At 30.8% G+C, this 26500-nt stretch overlaps 1 protein-coding gene across 9 annotated transcripts in view; it reads left to right on the forward strand.

Annotated features, from left to right (window-relative positions):
• Positions 1-26500, forward strand: part of LOC142331252 (follistatin-related protein 5-like) — a 411468-nt gene that overhangs the window by 335828 nt on the left and 49140 nt on the right. For 7 of the 9 annotated variants that reach the window (XM_075377020.1, XM_075377029.1, XM_075377064.1 and 4 more), the window contains 3 exons: positions 8339-8623; positions 11657-11754; positions 16112-16307. In XM_075377020.1, coding sequence (XP_075233135.1) covers positions 8339-8623; positions 11657-11754; positions 16112-16307 — 579 coding nt within the window. The remainder of the gene's footprint in view (positions 1-8338; positions 8624-11656; positions 11755-16111; positions 16308-26500) is intronic. The other 2 variants (XM_075377037.1, XM_075377041.1) reach the window with 1 other exon arrangement.

The following is a 26500-nucleotide window of genomic DNA, read 5'->3' on the forward strand; positions in this document are numbered from 1 at the left end:
AGCTATTTCTGTTTAAGTCTTAAAAAAATGAAATATCTCTTTTAGTTAATTAGTACTACAGCTACGTTTTTGTTTAGGCAGTAGTATGCTTTCTTGATATTCATCCTTTAAAATGAAAAAATATTTATTCAGAATTGATAACTTATTTTTATATTATAAACGTGTATAAATTTTATGAAAGAGTGCATATATTTCACAAAAAAATATAATCGTGATATAAAAGTAAATAAATAGCTTATTTTAATCAATATATCATTTACAATCATTTCTACATGGCACCTTGCATTATTTTTATTTAAATAATTTTTTAACTCTTAATTTTAATTAATTATTAAGTGTTTACATATTCACAAACTGGTTTCCACCAATGCAATAAAATTATGTCACTTAACCAATCTTACTTAAGTTGGTGTGACTATTAATTATTTTAGTATTACTCTACATTCTCTTCAGTCATATTTCTTTTCTAGACATTCTTTATTTTCTCCCACTTATTTTGTTCCTAAGTTACACTTGTCATACAATTCCTCTACACATCCTACTCATTTAATTATCCCATTTTGTAATTGGTCTTCTTCTTTCCCTTATCATCTCTTCTTGGTACCACTCTATGTTTATTTGGCCATCTCCCATCATTTGTTCTCATTAATAGCCTGTCCAATTTAATTTTTTTCTACTGTTATTTTTCCCATGACTTTAACCCCTGTTTCTTATGGAATCCATTCTTTTTTTCTCTCTCCTTGAAACTCCAGACTTTATTCTTAAAACAATTCTGATTACACCTCCTTTTTATTTATAATAATATTATTTATGCATCAAGTTTTCATTTCACATATCATCTTCATTCAAATCATATACAATAGTTTCATTTTCATCTTTGTTTATGCATTTGCTCTAAATAAATATTTAAATTTATTGAACATAACCCAACTAGCATGACTCTTCTTTCAGTTTGCTTCATCTGACTATTTGCTCTTCTTTTGGCTAAAATAAACATCTTTTATTTCCTTAGTAATTTCATCATTTATATAAATATTTCTTCCCTTCGTATAGCAGACAATCATTATTTTAGTTTTCTTGCTACTTATTCCCATTCTTAATTTTTTCCTTCCCTCTCAATTGATTTACAATTTTTTATATTTCAGTTACTCTTCCCAATTACACTCCAATATGCACAAATTTTATTGTATTTAACCAGCTTCCATTTACATTAATTCCTAGATTGCTGTAAAGATATCCTCTAATAATTTACTAATGCTTTACTTTAGATTTTTTATAACGATATATCTTCCTTCCTTAATCCCGTTGTTTTGATTGTTAACTCATTACCTTCAAATTCTATCACCATTATTTCATATTGTGTAGTTCATATGTATGTGCTTGTCAGGCCTGAATTTCTTATGGTTTTAATCAAGCAATCTTCACACGGTTGAATCTTTTAAAATCCAATGAATAGTATTGTTAAGGTAAAATTATAAATATATGCTTTCCTAATTAACTGTTGAAATACCAGTATATTATCTAAGTTGAAAAATTTTTTTTGAAACCCATTTGATTTTTTTACATGTCTGCTTCTAATCCTGACAAACTCTTTTAATAATAATTTTCATAGGTATTTTATGAATAACAAGAAGTAAGCAGAATGTTCTAAAATTGTTAAAATTCATTTTATCACCCTTATTTTTACTTCCTTGTACAAAGTAAACGAAGTATTGTAATCGCGAAAAATTTTGGTTTTCAGATTTCAATCCTGAATTCATTTTGACTAGTTTCAGCATGATGTCTGTACATGTACATATGTATCTTGCATAACTCAAAAACAATTAGCCATAAGATGTTGAAATTTTGGATTTAGGACTGTTATAACATCCAGTTGTGCACCTCCCATTTTGATTACAATCAACTCTTTTATTTTTCCTGCTTAGCCTCCGTAACCACCGTAAGGTATTACTCAGAGGATGATATGTATGAATGTAAATGAAGTATAGTCTTGTTCAGTCTCAGGTCGGCCATTCCTGAGATGTGTGGTTAATTGAAACCCAACCACCAAAGAACATCAGTATCCCCAATCTAGTATTCAAACCCATATAAAAGTAACTGCCTCTACAGGATTTGAACCATAGAACTTTCGACTTCAAAATCAGCTGATTTGCAATGTCAAGTTAACCACTAGACCAGCCCAGCGGGCAGGTCTAGTCAAAAAAGGAAATATTGACTACGAGCTATCAGAGATGTATTCTGCTCTGCAGGATACATGATGAAATCAGAATATTCTCTTGTTTTGAAGAGAATATAAAAACATATTATTTTCATTGGTTCCAAAGTTAAGCCAAATAAAATTTTAATTAATGAAATATTTGCATCGTAGAAGGGGAAGGCACATCAGTTCAAATCTGACTTCATTGACTTTTTTTTTTATTTAAATATATTGATTTATTAATAATTATTAACCAATGATTGTAAAAAAATCTTTACAATAAATAATAATTCAATAATAAGAATAAAAAAATCCATGAAAAATATCAGAAGTTATTAATCAAATAGAATTTTATATACTTTTCATTTTAAAAAAAATGTGTATGTGTAATTTAATACAAGGCATTCAAGGAATTCATGTGATCTCCAAATCAGATTTTTAGAAATAATGTAAATCATTATTTAACTATAATCTAGCAATATGATACTTTCCTATGTTAATACACTCATAAAACATTTTCAAATACTTTACAAGGCATTGTCTACTTTCTTTTATTTACTACCTATTTACATCACATCCTGAGACCTTGTTTATCACCATCTTTGACCTTTGTTTTTCTTCCATCAGTTGACTTGCTTGCCTAGTGATTTCTTCTTCCAAAATTTTAATTTCTTCGTAATCTTGATAATGTTCATCATTTCCTTCAGTTTCTTCCTCCCGCATATTGCCTAATTTCTCACCTTCATACAGTTTGAATATGTTATGTTTGATAATTGATGTTTGAATGTGTTATAGTTTTTATAGTACCCTTTTTTCTCACACTTAGTCTCTTTTCATCCTTTAGTGTTATTATTTTTAGTGTCCTTAGATGAGTAAATGCTTTGTCCCACCTTCAATTTTTCTTCTGTTTCACTTTCTTCCTGTAGTCTGCACCTCTCTCTTTGACCACTGCTCTTTTATGTAATGGGTTTTCCTATCCCTGCTGTCCCACTCGCACAAAAAGTAACAGAACTTAATGTAACCAAGTTGTAGCCCAAGTGAAAGCGCTGTTACTTTCAGATCTTCACAAATATGCCATAAATATTTCTCATATTGAATCCTGTTCAATACAAGTTTTATATTCTCATAAGACTCCTTCATGTGAACAGCAAATGCTAATGGTATTGAGGTATGCTAATGATATTGATGGATATTTATTTTCAATGTGAAGTAGAACAGCCTTCAAACTAAGCTTTGACGAGTCAATAAAATGTTGCCATTCATCAGGATGGTGTATATGTTCCAAAGCTTCCAGTAAAGAGTCCACATCATTACAGTATACTAAGTTTTCATACTGAGAGAAGAGATGTTGAAATCCTAACTATCTGTCACAGAAACTGGTTATTTTAGTGTTTTGTTGTAAAAGATGCCATCCTTTCAGTCTTGATGCCAGTGTTTCTGCTTGATTCTTTGATAAATTTAGATCACTAACCAGATCATTTAATTCCGACTGATTAATTAAATGGGGTTCAGTTTATCAATTTTCTAAAAGTTTGGATCTCTCTCTTCATTGCCTGATAAGTCAGCACAAGATTCGACATTTTCATCTAATCTTGGTTATCTGGCACTGGGCACATAGCAGAGAGAATATCAAGGTACATCTAACAGTACATCTAGTTTTAGCTGTTATCCTAGAAATCTTTATTACACAACAATAACAGTCTGTGGTGTTATCCTACGGTTCTCTCCAAACCAATGGAGTTGCAAATGGTATGTGACCGAGTTCCATTTAGCCAACCAGTCAACAATGTTATACAAGAAGCACACCAAATATGAGGAGCCGTAAATTTGTCCTGATCAGCTAATCTACATCCAAAATCCAGTTCATATGACTTTTTTATCAGTGGAGTTATATTTCTTTTCTGAGACCACAGATATAGCAGAAATTGTTTGGATGATTAATACAACTGCAAGACATTGTTAATACATTACAATAACTTATATTGTTTAAAAAGAAACTCTTTAAACACACACTCACTTTACTGAATAACATATACCTGCAAATACGAAAGCCAGCTACAAAACTGAATGTTACATACATGAGAACTTACTTAGAATACATACATGAGATACTTCAATTAGAATTAAGAATATTTCACTAGTCTGCACAACAGTTTATTAGTAAATTTAATAATGACAGAAATATCTAATGAGTGGATGATATGTTTATAGTAAGACGAAAAGAGGAAGAATGAGTCACATTCTTGTTCATTTTAAATAGTGTAAATAATAAACATATGACTAATGTCTAACAAATCAATGTGACAACAATTAAGGAACTGTAATAAATAAACAAAAGTTATTCAGTTGATAAATAATATAATAAAATACATTCACATACTGTTATGCTTATGGGGTTCATGGATGATACTACTTGAAAATAATAATGGTAATTACAAAAAACTAAGCCTGATAAAATAATTTTGATTTCATATTTGAAATCAGCATGAAAAATACTATAAGAATCAGTTATTCACTCTCATTTAACAAAAGCATTGTTGGTCAATGTAATATAAATATCATAAAGTATCATTCTAATAACAATAATCATTATTATCACAGCCTGGATTTTTCCCTTCTTACAATCTGGATTTAATAGATTGCTAATAATTTATGTTATCCTACTCAGAAGGTTAATATTTCATAACCCAAGTCAGTTGTATTTTTGCTCATTTTATCAAGGTATGCAGGTGGTTTATAAATCCCAAAACAAGAAAGCTGTATCAGATATCTGGAGACTTCCATTATATAATACAAATGAATAAACTAATCAATTTTAAATTATAACAAAAAAAAACATTTTTTTTCTTTTTAACAACAAAGAACCCATTTATTAAAAATAGCTATAAGATTTCAAATTTATGACATTTTTATCCATATATTAAGTATACTTATGTCCTTCAATACACTCCCCTTCCTTTCATTAAGAATCGATTGAAAGTATTTAGTGGTGGCAGGAAATAACAAAAATTTCACAGTGCTCTATATAAGCAGGAAATAATTTCCATCTGGTAGCAGCAGTATTAATCACCTACAGTGACAGTTTGTATAAGTGATTGGTTTACCTCCAGTGGAGTACTCCCACATCATTTAACAAATATAAAACGAGTATTTATAGCATTTTCTAACTGTTATATGCCAAAATTAAAATGGGTATAGGCATCCTGACATGAAACACGATAATTTTAAAAAAATGATACAACCACATTCTTATTATCGCTTTATTCCTAAATAAGCGACCCATGCAAAACAAATAGTGCAAAACAAATGCAAAACAAATTCAAAAATTAGTGCTTTCCACTTTTCTTCAATGAGCTGATTATGCTGTTGGTTATGTACATGCCAAATACACTGAAACGTATGTGACAATTGTGCCATGAACTGACAGACAGTTCATGATACAATACTACCAAAGAAAGCAATTCTAACTAGTGCCAAGAGGCACAACTTATGTGTTTCACCTTTTGTTAGTCATATGAAAGGCTTTGAAAGTTTTATTGAACAAAAAATTAATATGCTATATATAATATGCATATTATATATATTATGCTATACATAATGTTAAATGTATAGTATGTTAATCTTAGCAGTACTAGCACACCTTTTTTCTGGATGTAGATTATTATGTTAAGGACACCATGAATGCTAACAGTTAAACTACAAAACATTTATTTATTCATGTAATACCGACAGCAATAAGTTATTCAACTATGAATTGATTAATGATTATGAGTTTTGTAATGTGAAAATTACCATGCTAGATCAGGTCTCAAACCTGAAACATCCATTACAGGCTGAGTTGCTGTCACTCCACCATGAAGATCATCAGTACATACACAGATAGATATATATGTATATTATATCCTATATCACTTTATAATAATTAAAGAATACTTATTTCATTGTACGATTTACTCTTGTATCATTTATTATGATAATTGCGTTTGACCAGTCTTATTTTCTAGAAAAAGATTATCTAAAAAAATAAATTTAATGACTTTTATTTTTCATCCCTCAAATATTAAGGGAAATATTATTTCCCTTATTCCTGCAATAAGGGAAAGATGCAGTTTTTTAAATACCACATTTAAATAATTACTACATAAAAATATATGTAAATGTAATTTTTTTAAATTTTATTTACTTGTATAGTAATGATCCTTTTGTGAAATTTGAATATTCAAGATATTTTTATAATGTATGGATTATTCATTACAATGACTATTTCTTAGAAAAAGTGAAATTATTTGAATTACCTGAATTTGATTATATTATTTCAAAAATTGTAGTACTGTAGTATGGTTGCAGTAGAGGTGTGAAAGAAATAAAAAACTCTCTTTGAAATAGCCATCAGTTTACCACCAATAAACGTTACCTATAAATTAATGTGACAAACACTAGTAGAGTTATTAGTACAAATATTTATGTAGTACAAAGACAGTGAACATTCTACAGGCTGTTTATTGTTTCACCAGTGATAAAAAAAATAAAATTTCCTTGCTTCAATAGACCACAGAAATCTTATTTTAATATATAACCATTTTTAAAACTCACACCAACTTCAGTGATTGGTTGATAAAAAATTCACTTTTTCTGTAAATATTTTACTTTTATTTTTGTTCTATAACCTCTTTAGAAAGTTTTTTTTCATTTTAACCACCTTTTATCGGCATTATTCAAAAATTACACACAAGGACTTTAATGTTTCTAATACAACTGATATTCAAGATAAATCTTTGTTTTTCATTTTAAAACAAATCTTTTACCTACCAATGAGAATTACCTGATAATGGAACAACCACTATCAGTTTTGATTTGGATTTTGTTAAAGCCTATGTGATCCATCATTCATATTTAAATTAAGATTATCAGAATGAATTGCTTTTGCTTCTCTGTCTATTACATGAAGTATCTCATTTTCCTCTATATTTTATAAAGAACTTCTTTAATCGCCACAGAATTTTCTGTAGATTATTGGCAAAAAATATTCTGTATAATTTGTTATTCTTTTAACTTCATATAAAACAATATTTTCATTATGTAAATTGAAAATATGTTGATAACATTAATCTGTTAATCATTTAAAAATAATTGTCCCTCTCACTTTTATGAGTGACTTGTTATTATTAGATATAATAAATCTTACCACAGATTTAGTACATTCAGTGCTACTAATTTAACATATCAATATACTAAAAGCACATGTAGTAGTAACAGAAATATGATATGAAAATAGTAGAATGCAGACTATTAAGATCACAAAGATTTACAGTAAAGGCATAAAGAAGATTTTAGATTCTAGTATTATAAGTATGAAATGAAAGTATTTGTTATACAAGAATTATTTTTAAAATTAGAATAAAAATATATTAAAATAAATAAATAATATAAACTATATACATAATTAATATAAATATATTAAAATATATCAAAATTCAGAGACAAGTAATTACTCTCAAAGCAATAATTTATTCTGGGAATAAGTGTGTATAATTACTTCATTTGGATATGTGCTTCTATAATAAAGCAAGCCTGTGCCCTTTTATCTACACCGTATAAATAAATTATCAATTTCAGAAGAAAATTATTTATTCAATTACATGCTTTTGACCGACAGAAAAAAAACTAATATTAAAAATATCAATATTACACAACCTTTCAATGGCACTGCAATTCTTTATATGAATTTGTACACAGCCTTCATTGCATGGGCTCACTCTACACATTGCACAATAGCTTACTCGAGCAATTAAAATGTAGGAATTTTTATCCCTCCATCCAAATTTTGTCACCATCAACTATATCTTCACCAAGCTATAAAGATCAGGCTAACCCAGTGCTTTGATACCAATGAGCAACCAAAGCTGGAGTTAGTAACTGACTGGGTATTCTGATGACAAAATTCTTCAATAAGGATGAAAAAATGTTGAATCTTGGTGCAATAACTGAACAATTGTAGTAACAACTGCATGGAGAAGTAATGTAGATAATAAGTAACTTGTATGTAACTTATGTATATAGTAAAATATTTTAAGATAGACATTTGTGCTGTCTATCTTAAAATATTTAGTTTTAACCAGTAAGGTATATTATTGTTTTCAGGTTTATCTGTTGTGTCATTAGATAAAGCTCTTGAGGTGAATCATTTATCAGCCAGAGTAGGAGACAATGTTGAGATTAAGTGTGACGTTAGTGGTACACCACCCCCACCGATAGTGTGGAGGAGAAATACAGCAGATTTATCAACTCTTGGTGAAGATGAAGTGCGTGTATTTAGTGATGGTTCATTATACCTTACAAGAATACAGTTAGTTCATGCAGGCAACTATACTTGCCATGCTCAAAGAAATCGAGATGTCACACAGACACATGTTCTCACAGTCCACAGTAAGTGATAATTTTAATTAGCATTTTAAGAATGTTTGAAATACAGTATTCCCTGTTGGAACTTGTGAAAATATTTTGTTGTTGCTCACTTTAAATCATCATTAATACAACACATTAATGTGCGTAATAAATCATCAATTATACATTACTGTAAGTTACATGTAATACTTTTTCAGTTCAGTAACTTTCAGATTGTACTGTGTTAATATAGTAACACACGTACTATTAAAATGTACAATACTCAGAAGTGAAATGAAAAACATATGTATTAAGGCATTAAAAAGAAGTGATTATATTAATTAGTTTTGGAAAATTACTTGCCTGAACTGAAGCTATTAAAATTAAATAATATAAACCTTTTAAAAATTTGCAGTTTAAAATGAAAATCAATGTAATCAGACCTGAAGAGTTGAGATAATAAAAAATAAATAATTATTTATATTATTCCTGGCAGAACAAGTAAGAAATTAAATTGCACAAATAAAAAAACAAAGTTTGACTTGATTTACTAAAAAGTTTAACTGTTGATCATTTTAGAACAAATATAAACAAAAACTTAAAAAAAAAAATTTTATAAAGCACCCTCCAGAATAAAAAAACCATCGCACACAATACACAATTCCCAAAATAATGTCTTTGAAATAAATAAGCTCAGCTGCTCTGACTGCACAATATTTTAAATTAAAGTTCACAGAGCTTCAAAGAAAGATACAATGAATAGGCAAAAGTAAACTTTATCAATATTTGCTAAACACATGTTTAGCAACCTTGTTGCTCTACACATGTATAAAAAGACCACATTTTAACTAACTTGAACTATGAAGTAAACAAATAACACAAAAACCTATAATAACATAGCAGTCATAGTTCTAGTCTTATTTACTTTTGACTACATTTAAAGTAAAAGTATTTTAACTTAAAAAAAATAACCAGCAACAGCACCCGAGCGAGACCAGCATCTTCCTGATCAACTACTAACAGCATTGTGACTGAAAGAAGTATGATGTAAATTTAACAAATTTTAACTCGGTTTGATTTGGTGTGCCATTAAAAATTAATAGATTTGTATCATTTTCACCACCTACCATCATGGTAAATGAAAATATTATTTTATTTTATAAAATTTCAGTTATTACTTGTATCTTCATTGTTATTCTTCATAGATTTTATATGACTTAAAAAATATACCCCTTGCCTTAATCTTATATCTATTTATTATGAATAGTACCACATTTTCAGTTATCTGGTTAAAAAGTGTCCTATCACAACATTACATTTTCAATAATGTGTTTCTTTCTTGTTTCCTATTGAAGATTACATGGCCTTGTTTAAGTATTAATTGTTTAGTTTACTAAAGCTTTGAGAAGCTCTGCAAGCATCACACATTTCATACACCATTGTTTCATTTTACAGTTATACATATTATACTTGCCAAACTTGCTGAATACTTGATATTTAGCACAACATCTGTTTGTTAGTAGACGTTCACGTTACTCCAGGTGATTAACGAATATACTTTTTAAATTATTGCTCTACTGTCAGTACATTACGGTTCATTTTTAATTTTTTTGGCAACCAGTTGTTTTTTTTATTCCTATTTTCCAGCCAAGTCCAAGTTCATATTGTTTATTTTAAATTGCAAAATAAAAATTTAATTAGAATATACATTTTCTGTATGCCAGCAAAAGAAGGATAAGAAGCAATACTATTTTTAAAAAATCACAAATCTTTTCCTCCCAGGAAAATAACTTTACCTTAATTTTTTTTTTACAATACTCATATGTTTAAAATTAAATACATTGAGTATCTATTACACCTCTGAAGATTAAGTTGAACTGAAAACCTGATCTGAGACACAGATGAAATGTTGTATGTCATGTTATGAGTGGTTTCTCTTCCTTATTAACTTCAACACACTATTCCATATCAGCACTCCAAGTCAATGGAAGAGTAGCTGACATTCAGCTGTACACCTTCTTCACTCTGTTTACCATACAGAATGATAATATGGTTATTGTCCAAAAAAAAACTCTTATTGGCAGTTGTACATCAGGTCCTTTAGACACATCACAGTCATAAGGAAGGCTGAGAGGTAGTATAAAACAATGCTCTTGTTGGGGAAATAATGATTTAAATGCATTGGCTCAACTCTCAAAGGAAAATAGCAGTAACAGCAAATAAAAATATTTAAAACAAAATAATTTAGATACAATAATCTTTTGCAGAACCTCTCACTTTGAGAATATTTGAAAGGTTTTCTTGAAGCTGAAGTCAACTCCAGCTTTTCTTTATACCAAGCCTGTAAACCACATCCTCATGATTGTTTATCTGTGGAAAGAAAAATGCTTGCTGAGAGGTTAAGAACCCAGCTGCTGTTACAATTTAGAAACCAAATTTCAAAAATGTATCTTTATATAATTAAATAATATTGATATATGTAACTGTTAGAAGACTCATCATTAGATGGATTAATTTTCTCATAATCTTAATGATTAACAAGATAAACTAATATTTAATCAAAATCACACATTCCTCATTTATATAATCACATCCACATGATTATTTCTAACATACTGTTATATTTATAACAAAATGTCTATAACTTTATTTATAATAAATAAATTGTTACAATTTATAATAATGTTTGGTTTATCTGCTACAATTACCTGGAGAATCGTCTTTACTTGCATGAAAATAAAGTAGGTTTTGCATTTACAAAAATAATTACGTATGATCTGTGTACAAAAGTGAATAAATAAAATTGTAATGTGTTTTTTTTTTTTACTTTTATAACAATATTGCTAATAAGTATGAGAAACAAAACTATTAGACTAGTAGTCAGTTAGGAAAGGCAAAGTGAAATAACTGTAACATGGTCTACCAGGAACTTGTTTCTGTCAACTGCATACAACTAGCCACTGAAATTATGAACAAAATCATTGTTATTAGTTGAACTAATGTAAAATAAATACAGTTTCACTTACTAACATACAGATATAATGTATAAAATTCTATTTTTTTTTATTGTTATAGCCATTCCAGAAGTAAAAGTTACACCCAGAATACAGTCTCGCAGACCAGGAGAAGAAGCAGCAATGTTTTGTCATGTTATAGGAGAACCATTTCCAAAGGTCAGTAATATTAACCACTTTATTTAATTAATGGATAAACTTGTTGAAATGATATTTACACTTTCATTAAATAAAAGATTATTTACAATTTGCTTTCTAAACAATAAATGTGCTTCCTGAAGATCACTTCAAAACTATAATTCAATTCTACCCTTACAGTTGATGCAGTGTTAATGATGCTAATTATAAAACAATTATGAAACCCTTTTAATATTTGTTTATAGTTGATCTCTATTATGTTTGTCATTTCATTAAAGTTATAAAATAAAAAAATAAAAGATATTACGTTGTTGATGGTTTTTAATTTTATGATATTAAAATATTAAACTATAGTTCAGATGTTAATTATTTATGATTTTATCACTTCTGAAAGTGTTGTTATTTGAATCAAAACAGAGGTTTATTTTTTACGTATTTAATATCTGATCGAAATCACAAAAACTGTGAAGACTGTTTTTATATGAAAATTATGGATATCTTAGTTCAAGTGAAATTTTTCATTTGAAATGAGCAACTCTTTAAAGAATAAATTCTTAAAGAATGAAGTATTGCTCTGTTATTATTACTGATAAATAAATTATTTCAGAATTTCATAGTGATATTTTTTTTACTTATGTTACTAGTCTACAATATTAGGAATGAAAATTTTTGTTTATAATTTTGTAAAAAATATTACTTTTGCCCCTTATTATGTCAAGTTTCTATATTTTTTTAGTAATCACTTCTGTAGGAATATGGTCCAAAAAAGTCTGAATAACAATTTCGTAAAATACTTTAAATTCAGTTATTAGTAGTTTAGTTATTAGTGGTTGATTAATACTATTAGAGCAGTCACAAATGCCAGCAGTCAGCTTACAACAGAATTTATTCATACCCTTTTGTGGGGTTTTAGGAGGGATGTGCTGTTACAGTCTGACTAAGTATACAAATAAGTTACTTGAACCACTCAAAAATCTTTAAATGGAGTTTACTCAGAACATCTGGGAAACTCAGCAAGAGACCCATTCCGTGGTGGAACGATGAAATAAGTGAAGCTAAAAGAAAAAAAAGCTATAAGTGAAAAAATAAAAAAGCATACAACGCTTTTAAGAAATATCCAACACTAGATAATCTAATTGCCATTAAAAAATACAGAGCACTTGCAAAAATACTTATGACAGATTCTAAAAGATGATCCTGGCAAAAATACATGTCATCCATTAACAGAAACATGACTGCATCGGATGTTTGGAAGAAAGTGAAGGCTATTTGTGGGCATATAAACTTTACTCCATAACTTGTCTTCAATATGAATATGAAGTTAGAGATACTCCAGACAAAACTGCAAAGTTACTAGCCTATCATTTTGAAGAAGCCAGCAGAATGGCTAACTTTGATGAATGTTTTAGAAGACAAAAAACAAAACTTGAGGGTCTGCTAAATTTCAGAACTACAATGAATTATTTGTATAATGTACCAATCAAAACAGAAGAACTTGTGAAAGCAATGGAGGAATCTGGCAATACAGCTTCTCGTCCGGACAAGATTCATTACATCATATCATGATCAGACAGTTAAGTGCCACTGCAAAACTTAGATTGTTAGAACTACATAATCATGTATGGCATGGATGGAATGTCCCCCACAGCAGTGGAAGAAAGCAAATATTATCCCAGTTCCAAAAAAAGATAAAAATCTGGCAGATCCAATAGTTACCATCCTGTTTTCTTAAAATGTGCTTTGGGAAAAATTTTTGAAAAAATGATAAATAATTGAATCATTTTGATTTTTAGGAAAAGAAAATCTTTTATCAACACATCAAGCAGGTTTCCGACAATATCACTCAACTACTGACCAAATGATAAATTTAGAGTATATTATATATAATAGTTTCATCACAAGGAAATGTGTTGGAGTCTTCTTTGACCTGCAGAAGGCTTTTTATATGACCTGGCATCATGGAAAAATCCTTCAATTACATGAATAGGGGAATTCAAGGCAATTTATCACTATTACTTAGCAACTGTATGAACGACTGTACTTTTCAACTATATGTTAATAATGAATACTCATCATAAAAAAAAAAAGATTGGAAAATGTCATACCACAAGGCTGTCGACTGAGCGGTACCTGGTTCATGATCGTCATCAATAAACTGACATTAGCCTTTCCAGCAGAAATCAGCCAAAGTATTTACGTTGATGATCTGGCAATTGTATATGCCAGCAACATTACAGTTATGATGAAGTATAAATTGTAATGAGTAATAAACACCTTCAACAAAATTGCAAGGAATAATGGTTTCAAATTTTCACTAGAGAAAATATACTGTGTACAGTGAATTTCTCACTGTAATCCTGTTTTGACTATTGATGATCATATAATGCAGTACAAGGACAATATACAACTTTTAGGAATACTATTAGATAAGTGTTAGATGCAAGAAAGCCATAATCATTATTAAATGTATATCAAACATCAATTGGGGATCAGATAAAGAAATATTACTGAGGCTGTATAAAGCATTGGTTCAATCAAAGCTTGACTACGGGTGTATTTTATACACATACGCTAGAAAGTCGCATCTACAAAAGTTAGACGTAATACATAGCAGTGGTATCAGATATGACACAGGCACTTTCCATATAAGTCCAGTGACTAGTTTAATGTTAGAAGCCGGAACAAAACATTACATTATAGAAGAGAAATGCTATTGGTAAGATATGAGGCAAATATATGGGCTTTTCTTACCCATATAAACAATAAAGCATTTAAATATCATCTTTGACTGCATTATATGAAGGTCAAGCTACCTATTCCAGACCATCGTGTTGGATGCTCTATATATGTAAATGGAGATGCACATTGCTGGAAGCTACCAGATATGACAAGTGTTTATATGGCAGAACTTACTGTTATACAGCAAGCTCTTTGCTACTCAGAACATTTCTGTGAAGAAAGAGTTCTCATACAAGTATGTTCCAACTCGTTAAGTGCACTAACTGCTATTAAGGACATCCATGTTACAAAAATCTTTTCCATTCTATATGTATTAAATCGACGAGGACAGTGATGTGTATTTGTATGGACTCCAGGGCTTGCTGGTATCCCAGGAAACAAAAGTGCAGCTGAAGCTGCCAGAATGGCAACAGTATATGATAAAACAGATGTAATTCCTGTTCTAGTAGCAGATGTTAAAAATTGTCTAACCACCATTGTAAGAAATACATGGAGTAATGAATGGAGTAGGTTAAATATTAAATTAAATGCAATTAAACATCTTCATTTAAATGGAAGAGCGATACGAAACTGACTTGCCAAGAACAAGTGCTGATGATCAGACTAAGAATCGGTCACACATGAATAACAAATTCATATTTGATAACCGGCAAAGAAAGACCAATGTATGCCATATGTAATAAATAGCTTACAGTCAGCCATCTATTGGAAGAGTGTATTATATATGAAGACCTCAGAAAGAGATACAATCTAATAAATAATATTGCTGCTGATTTAGAAAATGGTAAAGAAGAAAAGATAGGTTATATGCACGCCAGCAGACTTTTAACAAGTCTGTAAGACAATACAAAATGTTTCTTAAGGATTCTCTATATGAAGAAGCTTTTTCTAAGCACATGGATGTTTTTTTTAATAATGTTAGTATTGTCAAGATAAATTGTTTTTTTTTTTTTTAGTGTCAGGCCCTTTATACACTGTAAATGTTATTAGTTTCCTACTATAAGAATGTTTAAATGTTTCACGTCTATTGTTATTTTTGTGTTTTTAAATAAAATGTATGGGCCTTTTACACCCTTACATATGACAAATCTAGGATGATTGAAACTTTATTTTAAAAAATGTTACTAGGGCTAATGACTTTAGAAGTTGATGCCCATATAAACGAAAAAAAAACAACCACAACAACAATAATAATGAATAAATTACATACAAAAAAGTATTTCAAATAAAAACTGAATTTATTTAAAGGTAATTAAATCATAAAAGCCATAATTCAATCCAATAAAAAATAATAATTCTGTTTAGGTTGGGAAGGATAGCCTATATTATTTATCATGATGCTTCATTTCTTATCATTTAAATATATTCATCTTTTAGACAAATGGTTTTGTGAACATAATAAATTATGAATATGCTGATAATTAACAGAAAAAACTACTATATCACACTGATTACTATAGTATCCACAAATGAACTGTACCAAATGCTCATTATTATTATGTATCTCAACTTTTTTTACATTTAGCTAGTACTATTTTCCCAGCAACTAAGCAGTGTTTTTTAATAAAAGTAGGGACCTAGTACAATCCTGAAGTTTGAATTTTATAGAGGCTTTAATAATGGAATAAATTATTTTTAGGTTGAATGGTTAAAAAATGATGAACCGTTAAAATTAGACACTCTTCAGAAATATGATATTATTGGAAATGGCACAGAACTGAGAATACATAACATAGGCTATGCAGATACTGGAGCTTATATGTGTCAAGCTGTAAATGTTGGTGGAATGACCAGAGACATTTCATCCCTTATTGTTCAAGAAGATCCGACACCAAGTAAGTAGATACAAATAGGAATTTTTTAATTAACTGGATAAATGAGCAATTGACTTTTGAAGAGTGTTCAAAGGTCTTTAGATTCTGTAAAAGTACAATTTAATGTAAGAGCATTTAAAATAATGATGAAAATAATAGTAAAAAAGGGAATTTGGTAAGATAGTAAACTATATCCCTCACAAATTGATGGTTCCTCAACATTTCACATTTGAAACCATAGTTACCATAGTTAAATGATATCAGCTACAACTTCATGACATGGTGTTACTATCTGTTTAGCAGCTGTTGATCACAGAAATTGATGTCATGTAAAATTTATCAAATGAGGTAATTATTCCTTTCACATGTTCTGTGGGCTATTAAATTTTTCATTTTGACACATTCAAAGATATTATATTATATAAATGAAATAAAAGCCCACACAGTTCAAAGTAGATAATGATAAACATGCATTACATGTTTGGAGTAGTGTACGTTTCAAGGCCATATACTAGTTATTTTATTTTGTAAATAGCTGCAGAGACTATGGCATGCCCTCCATGTGGGTTGGCCTGACGGGCGGTGTCTCAGAATGGGATTATTAGGTATCCAAAATTGATTACCTCTTGTGTAAAAATATTTTTCTTGAATGATGAAAATTGATGTAATGAAAGTTAAATTAGAAATTTAACTCTAGAAATTGATAGTAACGAATAAGGATTTTCCGCTAGTGATCGGTACATTCTGGTGTCTACTTTTTGGCTATATTTCGTTATTTTATGAAGAAAAACAACCACATAAAAAAATGTATTATTAATATATATTTCACATTTATATTGATATATATGTGATATATTGATACATAATAATATAACGAGTATATACCTGACCACCACAAGACATGAACTAACGAATCTGGATTTTCCGCTGGTGATCGGTACATTCCGGTGCTAAGCTAAGGGGTATGCATACACAGACAGACACACATACAAATGCTGTTTAGTAGAATAACTGTTCCACTATTCTTATTCTGTAAAAAAATAAATGGTTAAACATGTCTAAGAGCTAATGATTAACTGAGATTACATTACATTAGTTCACTTATCATCAAAAAATGATAATACAGGTAAACAATTTTTAAAATTCTAGATATCGTCTACCTTAAATTATAAATGTCTGGCCAAAATGAATGAGTGCTTATTATCTAAATGAATTTCAATGGAATTTTTAAATCTTTTCTGACAGCTTGTATCAATCATAGAATTCACAAGCTAAATAGTTTAAAGCCTTAATTGTATTACAAAAATTTCTGTTCAATACCTCATTGTATAAATGTCAGGTTGCTATATTAGATTAAAAAATTATAAAAGGTAAATTTTTGAGTGAAAAGAATGAGTTAGATGTACTGTCTATCTCTTACTGTCAAATTTTATTTAGAAGAAATAATTAAAATAACTGAAAAAAAAAAATTTAGATTGAAAACAATCCAATAGAAAAAAAATAAAATACTAATAGAGTTCTCTGCAATGGAAATGAAAATTTGGCTTTATGGTGAGAATTGTAATTATTGTGATTTCCAAATAAAAATATAAATTTAGATGGATTGGCCTGGAATTTATTTCATATAATTATATTACATAAATAAATAGGAAACGTTAGTACGTTTAAATGTCTAAAGCTGGGCTTTCATGATTGTCATAGATGGACACAATGACAGAAACAATTTCTTTTTTTTTAAATCTGAATACTGAATATAGATTAACTACAAAAAATAACTCCATAAAATCAACAATGTAGATACATAATGATATTACACCATTAATAAGATTTGTCAGCTGTTGATCATAGAAATTGATGTCATGTAAAATTTATCAAATGAGGTAAATAATCTAGTGCTTAAGTAATGCGATATTAAGATAAAATTATAAATAAGTCTCTTTCAGTATTTTTTAAGTTAGGCTATGTGTTCCTTCTACATCAGTCATTCATCTAAAACAAAACAGAAGAAGTAAATTTCTGGTATCAAATCCTGATCTACTTGAGAAATTCATTGAACCAACAACCATGCTTTGTATTCTGCTTTTCAGATAGAACTTCAACCTCCTCAGTACTAAACCAGTCACAATGCTTGAGCTTCTAAAACAGGAGAGAATGGTTTACACAATACTAAAAAGCCTTGGTGAGATCACAGAATACACCCAAAGCCCTTCAAAAACTGACCTAGTTATCAGTAACACATGATATAAATTCATTAACTACTCCAGTAATATTTATTTTTTTATGAAAACCAAACTGGTAATCAGATAACAGTTATTGTTCCCAGAATCATCAATTATTCCAATTGCTGCTCTTAAAAATTTTTAGAAAATAATGATGAAATTGATAAAGAGCAATAATTGTTAAATTCCAAAGGAGAACCTTTCTTTTTAGAAATAGAGTAATTATACTGTATTTGAAAAATCTAATTTTAAATAGAATGTTTATTAACAAGGTGATAAGACTTGTTTTAAATTTAGCATACCTTTTATAAGAAGTGGAGAAATATCAATATTGCCAGAAGCCGTTGATGAGCTTGTATGGAAAATTATGTTAAATACTTCAGATTCAGAAACTAGAAAGAAACTAGCAGTTCATTTATTTTTCTAATTTGAGAAGAAACCCTAATGCAAGATCAATATTAGTTTTAGCTGGCAAATTTTAGCAACTGAATGAAAAAATTCATGAAATGATCGCAAATTCTCATTAAGAGGATTGCCCAACATCAGTAGTTGAAAATTTTCATTGTTCTTTCTAGGCAGGATGGTTGTATGTCTTCACAACACTCCAGGCACTTTAATCCTGTTATCAAAGTCAGCAACCCTATGACCATAATACAACTTGTAGCCTTAAAAATTCTATTAAATAAAATTCTATGCTATAAACTATTTACATAGTTTATGGAGTAAGGCTTGTTGGATGATTTATGTGGTTTCCTTTTCTTATTACAACAGATATTGAATTCAGTTATGACCCAATCACATAAATTTTTTTTTTAGGATTTAGAGAAAAACCAACACTAAAACAAATATTTTAATTTTACTAAAAAGGTACCAAATAAAATGCTAACCATCATTCTCTTTTTAATTGAATAAATTTCTCCTTTAATTAAATAAAAATCCCAGGTCATTCTCTAAATGTGATCTGTATTTTCTGAAAAACTTCTTGTTTAAAAAATTTACTTCTCATTACAATTTTCATCCTGAAGATTTGAATTAATATTAAGTAGTTATGCTGTATGGTCTGAAATAATACTCCCATGAATCTCAATTTCACAGTTAGTTGGGTCAAAACTGGATATAAAATTATCTATTGCAGGAGTAGAGTGAGGTGTGATCCTGGTTGTAATAATTACAATTAAGTGAATGTAGTAAGAGCCTGTTGCACCCAAAAATTTAAAATGTCTCAACTTGAATTTTAAAATATCTTCACCCAAAATAATATAAAACAAAGGCTTCTTTGTTCTTCAGTATTTAAGAAAAAATCTAATATTTTGAAAAAATACATTTAAGATTTCTTTTCTCTTATCAGGAGTCTTGTAGAGATTTACATCTCAATTCCCCCCCCCCCCACCATGAGTGGAGAAGATCCCACCTCGTAGCATCTCCGGTCGCTACACCACCCCCTCCGTTCCTAGCCAGTAGTGGCTTTAACGGAGGACATCTTCTCGCCCTCAAACTGATTGCGCACCACAGCTTTCAGTCCAGGCCCCGCAGAGATGCCACCAATGCAGATGCCCTGAGGGACATCTGCATCGATAAAGTTCACCCCGAGATAGTTTTACATGTTTATGTCTTCAGAATGAAGACAACGGACACCTGCAGCTACCACGTCGCCCTCAGGAACTAAGCTAGAAGCCTAACCGCGGAATGAAGACCCCGTGCCTAGTCCTAACTATTAAAGAGCCAGTTACTGAATGTCTCAGATTCGTACTAACAGCCTCTATAACAAACTTTCCCACTAAAAGTTTCACACAGCAAAATTTAGACCTAGTTCCCTTAAGAACCCCGCTTATTACTCAAAATGAGTTCTATCTTACTCCGCTCCGGTCCGCCCTGGAGAGGAGAATAAACGCCTATTCCCGCACAGCTCCATCACGGAGTCCCGCATGACATTCACCATCTTTCGCAAACCACCGTCAAGACTCCCCTGCATACTGCCGAAGCAGTACCCAGAGACACCCCGCCGACAGTGTCGTTAGCTCATAAATGCCCTCGTCGGAGCGCGACTGCACTCCCCAGGCAAGGATAACCATGCCCGTTGGCAGCGACCGCAACTCCGCCGACAGCTTAATTCCAATGTAGAGATATACAATAAAAAAAATTATATATTTTTACACTGATACCATAACATTCAAGCTGAATTCCATACAGAATCCTTTAATTCCTCATGACATACAGCCTGTAGCCACTCCCTTACCAACAAATAAGCTCCACCCATTTTCTTAACAGTAAGTACTTAGATAGCAATCAATTTATGCAATATACATATACTTCTCTGACCCAGTGATCACTTAAACATATCACGTGTGGCAATTCATCTAGTTGGGAAAAGAAGATATTGAACTCATCAATCATAATACACTAAATCAACTCCTGAATATTAAGATGCATTATTTTTTAACTATAAATATCACCCCTGAGCTTGAGAATCCGAAATGGGGGGAATATTAGTAAGTGATATTGCTCTTTTGGTTTAAATTAAAAATAAATAACACTGCCGCAGAATTCAATGTTAGGAGAAAAATCACTTAAAATAAAATAACAGAATTAATTAAACGAGGTTAAAAATAAGTTAAATTGAGCTGATAAGAAAAGAAAAATATTTTATTAGAATTTAAAGAACATTTTTTTTCCAAAAGATCACTGATACAAGGAATATTAGCACAAAATACAAACTTCTAACCAGAAAAGAATTATAAGTATCAAGAATAGATATTAGAAAGAAATTTTTATAAATATAAGTATAAAATATATGCCATTCATGGGTTTTTTGTGTTTTTTATACAAACAGCAAGAAATCTCTTATTGCCAAATAACCACTTGCAAAACATTGTCACTTTATAATTATGCTAAAACAACTGTGATTATATAAAAGCATTGTGTATGAGCTAGCTGTATAGGAGCTCTAAAAGAAAAACAGTATTACAAGGATGTAAAGATTCCACCAAAACAGAAAAAATTTAGTCAAGATGGGTTTGAAATAATCATCAACACAAAAAACAATTATAAATCATTATCATATTTATGGTATAAAAAAATAAGATTCCAATAAATTAAAAGCAAAGATAAAAACAAAGAAAATTTACTTGAAATAAATAAGCAATATGGATGATTTTCATAATTTATGTGGTTTCATTTTCTTATTACAACAGATTTTGAAAACAGTTATGAACCAATCACATACATTTTTTTTAGGATTAAGAGAAAAACCAACACTAAAATAAATATTTTAATTTCATGTATATATACATAGTTATTTACAGTACAGTGCACTGAATGAAAATACAAGCTTGGCTGTGAGAGGCAGGTGTTTGCTTGCTTGTTGTGATACACACTATACTAATCTTTCTATAATATTGTACTCCTACATCAACTGCGTGTTTTTCCATGAGCAATTATTTTTGGTAGTAAATAAAAATATTAGAATAAATGAGGATAGCTTTTTGTTTAGCTTTATTTTTATTGTGTCATTAGTGAATAAGAAATTTTATCTTAAGTTTACTGTAGATTTATTTTATTTATATATTTTTACAAGGTCTGTAGATAAAGTAATGAGACTAGATTTTTTTGGCAGCCAAAGTGGCAACACTGTAAAGTTACTAGTAAACATATGATTATATGAACACCTGATTGGTATTAGGTATTAATATTTTTAGTCTACTGTTCCCATGTGAGACGTAAGCAAACCTTTCGAGAAACTAGTTATTGTTGAGCATTACAAAAATGACTGATATTAATTATGAGTAACGTTGCACAATCAGGTTTGTGTTAAACTCGGTGAGAATGGTACTGAAACTTTTTCAAAATTGTAAAGGATGTATGGAGATGACACTCTGTCACGAGCCCAAGTTTTTAAGTGGTTTAAAGCTTTTTCAGATGGCGATCGGTTGCGGATGATCCATGCTCTGGAAGACCGTTAACGTCAAAAAGAGATGACAGTGTTGAGCGAATCAGAGACTTAATATGGTACAACCAGCGAATAACTGTCAGAATGATTACAGAACAATTGAATTTGAACCATACCACAGTCCATCAAATTTTGACAAACAAATTGGACATGAAAAAGTTTGTAAAATTGGTCCCAAAAAACCTCACTGTTGAACAGAAAAACAACAAGGTGGAAATGTGCCACGATCTTCTAGGGCAAATTGAAATTGATCCTGATTTTCTAAAAAAATGTTATTACTGGGGATGAATCTTGGGTATTTGAGTATGACTCATAAACAAAACACCAGAGCAATGAGTGGCACACTTCAAACTCACCACGTTCCAAAAAAGCAAAAATGAACAAATCAAAAATCTAAACCACGCTAATTTTTTCTTCGATAGTATGACATTGTCCATATGGAGTTTTGACCTACAGGACAGACTGTAAATCAAAATGTTTTTAGAGAAATTCCTGTTTTTAAAGACTGCGGAAAAAGTTGCCTGTGTGAGACCAGCCAACAAAGACAACTGGATGGTGCATCATGACAATGCACTTTGTCACACTGCACTCTCAATAAGTTTTTGGCAAAAATAAATATTCCTGTAGTTTCTAAACCACCGTATTCACCTGACTTGAATCCCTGCAACTCTTTCCTGTTCCCAACTTTAAAAAAACACCTCAAAGGACACCATTTTGGAACAGTAGAAAACATTTTAAAAAATGTAACCGACTATTCCAGTTTCTGAGTTCAAACACTGCTATTAAGAGTGGGAAAACTGTTTGAAGTGTTGCGTGGCTTCCCAAGGGAAATATATTCTAAATAAAAAGTTTTTCTGAACAAGTCTCATTACTTTATTTACAGATCTTGTATGTATTCATTTTGAATAACAGTAATCAAAAGCATTTATTTTAAAAGTTACCTTTAAATGCAATTGATACATTAATCCAATTAATTTATTTTCTTTAAATATTTTTTTGTGTTTACTGTTTTTTTTTCTCTTGAAACAAAACAAATTAACGTTATTGTGAGGCATTACGCCCACTCCCTCCTGCTAAAACACACTTGGTATCTACATTCATTTGACAGGTGAGGTGTGAGTTCCTATTTGTAAAAGTATTTCACAAAAGTATTTCACTTTGTCAAAGTATATGTGTAAGCTGTGTACAACACTCACCTGTCTACGCGAACCTGTGGTAATTTAGTATAATTTTAACTTAGGATATCATTGCAAAGTGAAATATATTAATCTACATATTTAAGACAGGCAAGGCACGATCCTAACTTGTGGTACAAAGTCATGCAGAGCGTGTTCGTACCTTTTTTCTTTCCTTTGCTTCCATCCCCAACTGAAGTGCACAGTTCAAATGATCAATGTATGATCTACAATTAAAACCCCATCCATCTACACAAGTCTACATCAGCGTATACATACATGGAAACATGGTTGATCTACCTACAACAGAAAGGTTAGTTAACACGAGCCTGCATGTGTACTTTATAAAAAGATCTTATTTATAAAGTGTGAAAAATCCCCACCTATATTCACAAGCCTAACTTGTTTGTGTTATGTTTCTGACATAATAACAGGATCAGAGGTGAGGTAACCATCTGTAAAATAAACTTAAAATTCCCTCTAAAGACAAAAGCAGTTGTATGTGTGACTTCTGTAATTCCTAATTACAGATATGAGAATTTGTTAACATTTCTGTAATAACAAAATTAATCTATTTTTATTTGATTTTTTATTGTTGAGAATCGTTTTAATTATTTTATTTCAATGAGTTATATAAGGATTAGAATTTAGTAATTAATCAGTTTTATATGTTCCTTTTTCAAACCAAAATCAAAATTAGTATTAATGATTTTTTAAGTTTTGTAAAACTTAAATTATCATAACATAAATTATTGTCAATAAATGAATTTGGTGTCCTGTAAGGGTACTTGGGTTGTATTACAAAGGCTCATAATAAATATTTACATACTCTTTCTTATGTTTCATAGTTTTTTGAATTTTTTTCTAATATAAAGGCTAATGTGCATTCAACAAAAATGCTTGGTTTTGTATTTTATTATTATTAGCTATATTTTTGTTTTTGGCTTGTTATGGCAGAAATTAAATACATAATTAAGAATAAACAATGTCATAATCAAAAAACTGAAATCATCATTAATATTTATGATTTAATGAAGAAAGAATTTTATGAAATGGAGAACTAAAATTAAATTCCCTATCATCTTACTCAGTCGATGGTTGTTGTCGATAATGCCCCATATCATAACCCACTAGCTGATGAACCTCTGAATTCTAATTCAAAAACAGTTTTGCAAAAAAGGATTGGATATCTGTTTTTTTTTTAAATCGGTTCAGCCAACTGTTGTAACAAACCACCCCTTTGTATTGTTATCCCATATATGCCTAATTTAATATCGGCGGACAACAACAGTAGCAGCTCAGATGTCAGCTGCAGCACAGTATACGTACACGTTGGTACAAGCGTCACTCCCGCCACACAGTTCTACCAACATAGCGGCGCTGCGGCCCCACCACTCTCAGGCTCCAATTAAAGAGCGTGCACGAGAATGAATTTTTAATTCATCGTCAACCACCACCTGGAGAAGACCAAGAAGAAAAAGAAGATGGAAGCAGACAGAAGAAGTTTCCTGGACACCTCAACGTGGGACCTCCCGGCCGATGCCAACATCCCCGCCGGAGCATTAGGCCTGGCTGGCCCGCCGAGGGAGCCGCTGGACGCGGACGCTACCTCCCCGCTCCAGCTTGCCGGGCTTCAATCGCCCTGGCCGGCGGACTCAGCAGCAGGAGCCGGCCCAGCGTGGGGTCGCTCGAAGGGAACCGCCTCGGCCGCGCCGGCGAAAGACGACCCGACATTGCGGGGCCATCACTGCCACCCTGTAGTGGGGAGCCAACTGTCACTGAGGGGAAGCCCGGTCTGATTTCAATCGATCAGCCGCAACTCCCCGACTTAGCCGGAGACCAGCTTCCGGACCCAATAACTCTTCTCAGAGCTAACGCAAAAAAAGGCCCTTTCATGGCTACCACAAAGTTGTTAGTTACAACGAGCCGTCGAAGCCAGTCGATGACGACAACAACCCCTCTCAGGGCTACTACAAGGTTGTTAAGTGCCACGTGCCGTTGAAGCCATTCGGCGACAGTATCCTAGCTGAGACAAAGAATTTGGACAGCAAATTTTTCTCCCTGAATTTTCGAAATGGTCCATTAAGACCATTTTCACTCCTCTTCACTTTGAACCATGTAATAGGAGCCTCGTCCAAATAATTTTTTACACATGTCTCTTATCTTCTTTACCTGAGGCTGATCTTTTTTTAAAGCTCCACCACTTATCACGGTTTTTTCAGATCGTTGGACAGTGAAGGTAGAAAGCAATGAGTTTTACACATGTCAGAATTAGATCACCTGTTTTCTAATTCCTCAATAATTTTTAATTTGTTGCAAATTGAAAGAATTTTTCTTTTAACGCCCAACACTATTTCTGTGCCGTAAAGATTTATCAAAAAATACCACAACACGCTCGCAGAAAATATGCTGACTTCAGCCCAAGCTAAACAACAAATGTACTATACAAAGCAGCAACAAATTCGTTTAAAAATTGACTATATGAATTTGACTAAAATTACTCACACTTCCCATCACCATACTTCCTGCATAAACTTTATAACAGTGAGGAATGGAATTTCCAAGAATCCAAAAATAGTCAGTACAAAACTGTACATGTTTTACTATCGTATCTGGTTGTTTCTTATTACCCACTTTCACTTATAGTGAAGAGGTCCATTGCCTCCCTACTCTAATTGAACATCTTTATAACAATTACTACAAACATACATTACTAATGACTAACATTTAATTCCTCTGACTGTATTAAAAAAAATCATTCACATTTTTAATTACTTAAGGAACAGATTTATTATTCAAAAGAAAATAATTTTCTCATTATAACCAACTTCTAACTTCGTTATTAGCTTGTTAAAACAAATTTTACTAGAGGCC

This window comes from Lycorma delicatula, chromosome 1 (genome assembly GCF_047948215.1).
Source record: "Lycorma delicatula isolate Av1 chromosome 1, ASM4794821v1, whole genome shotgun sequence".
Classification (NCBI taxonomy): domain Eukaryota; kingdom Metazoa; phylum Arthropoda; class Insecta; order Hemiptera; family Fulgoridae; genus Lycorma; species Lycorma delicatula.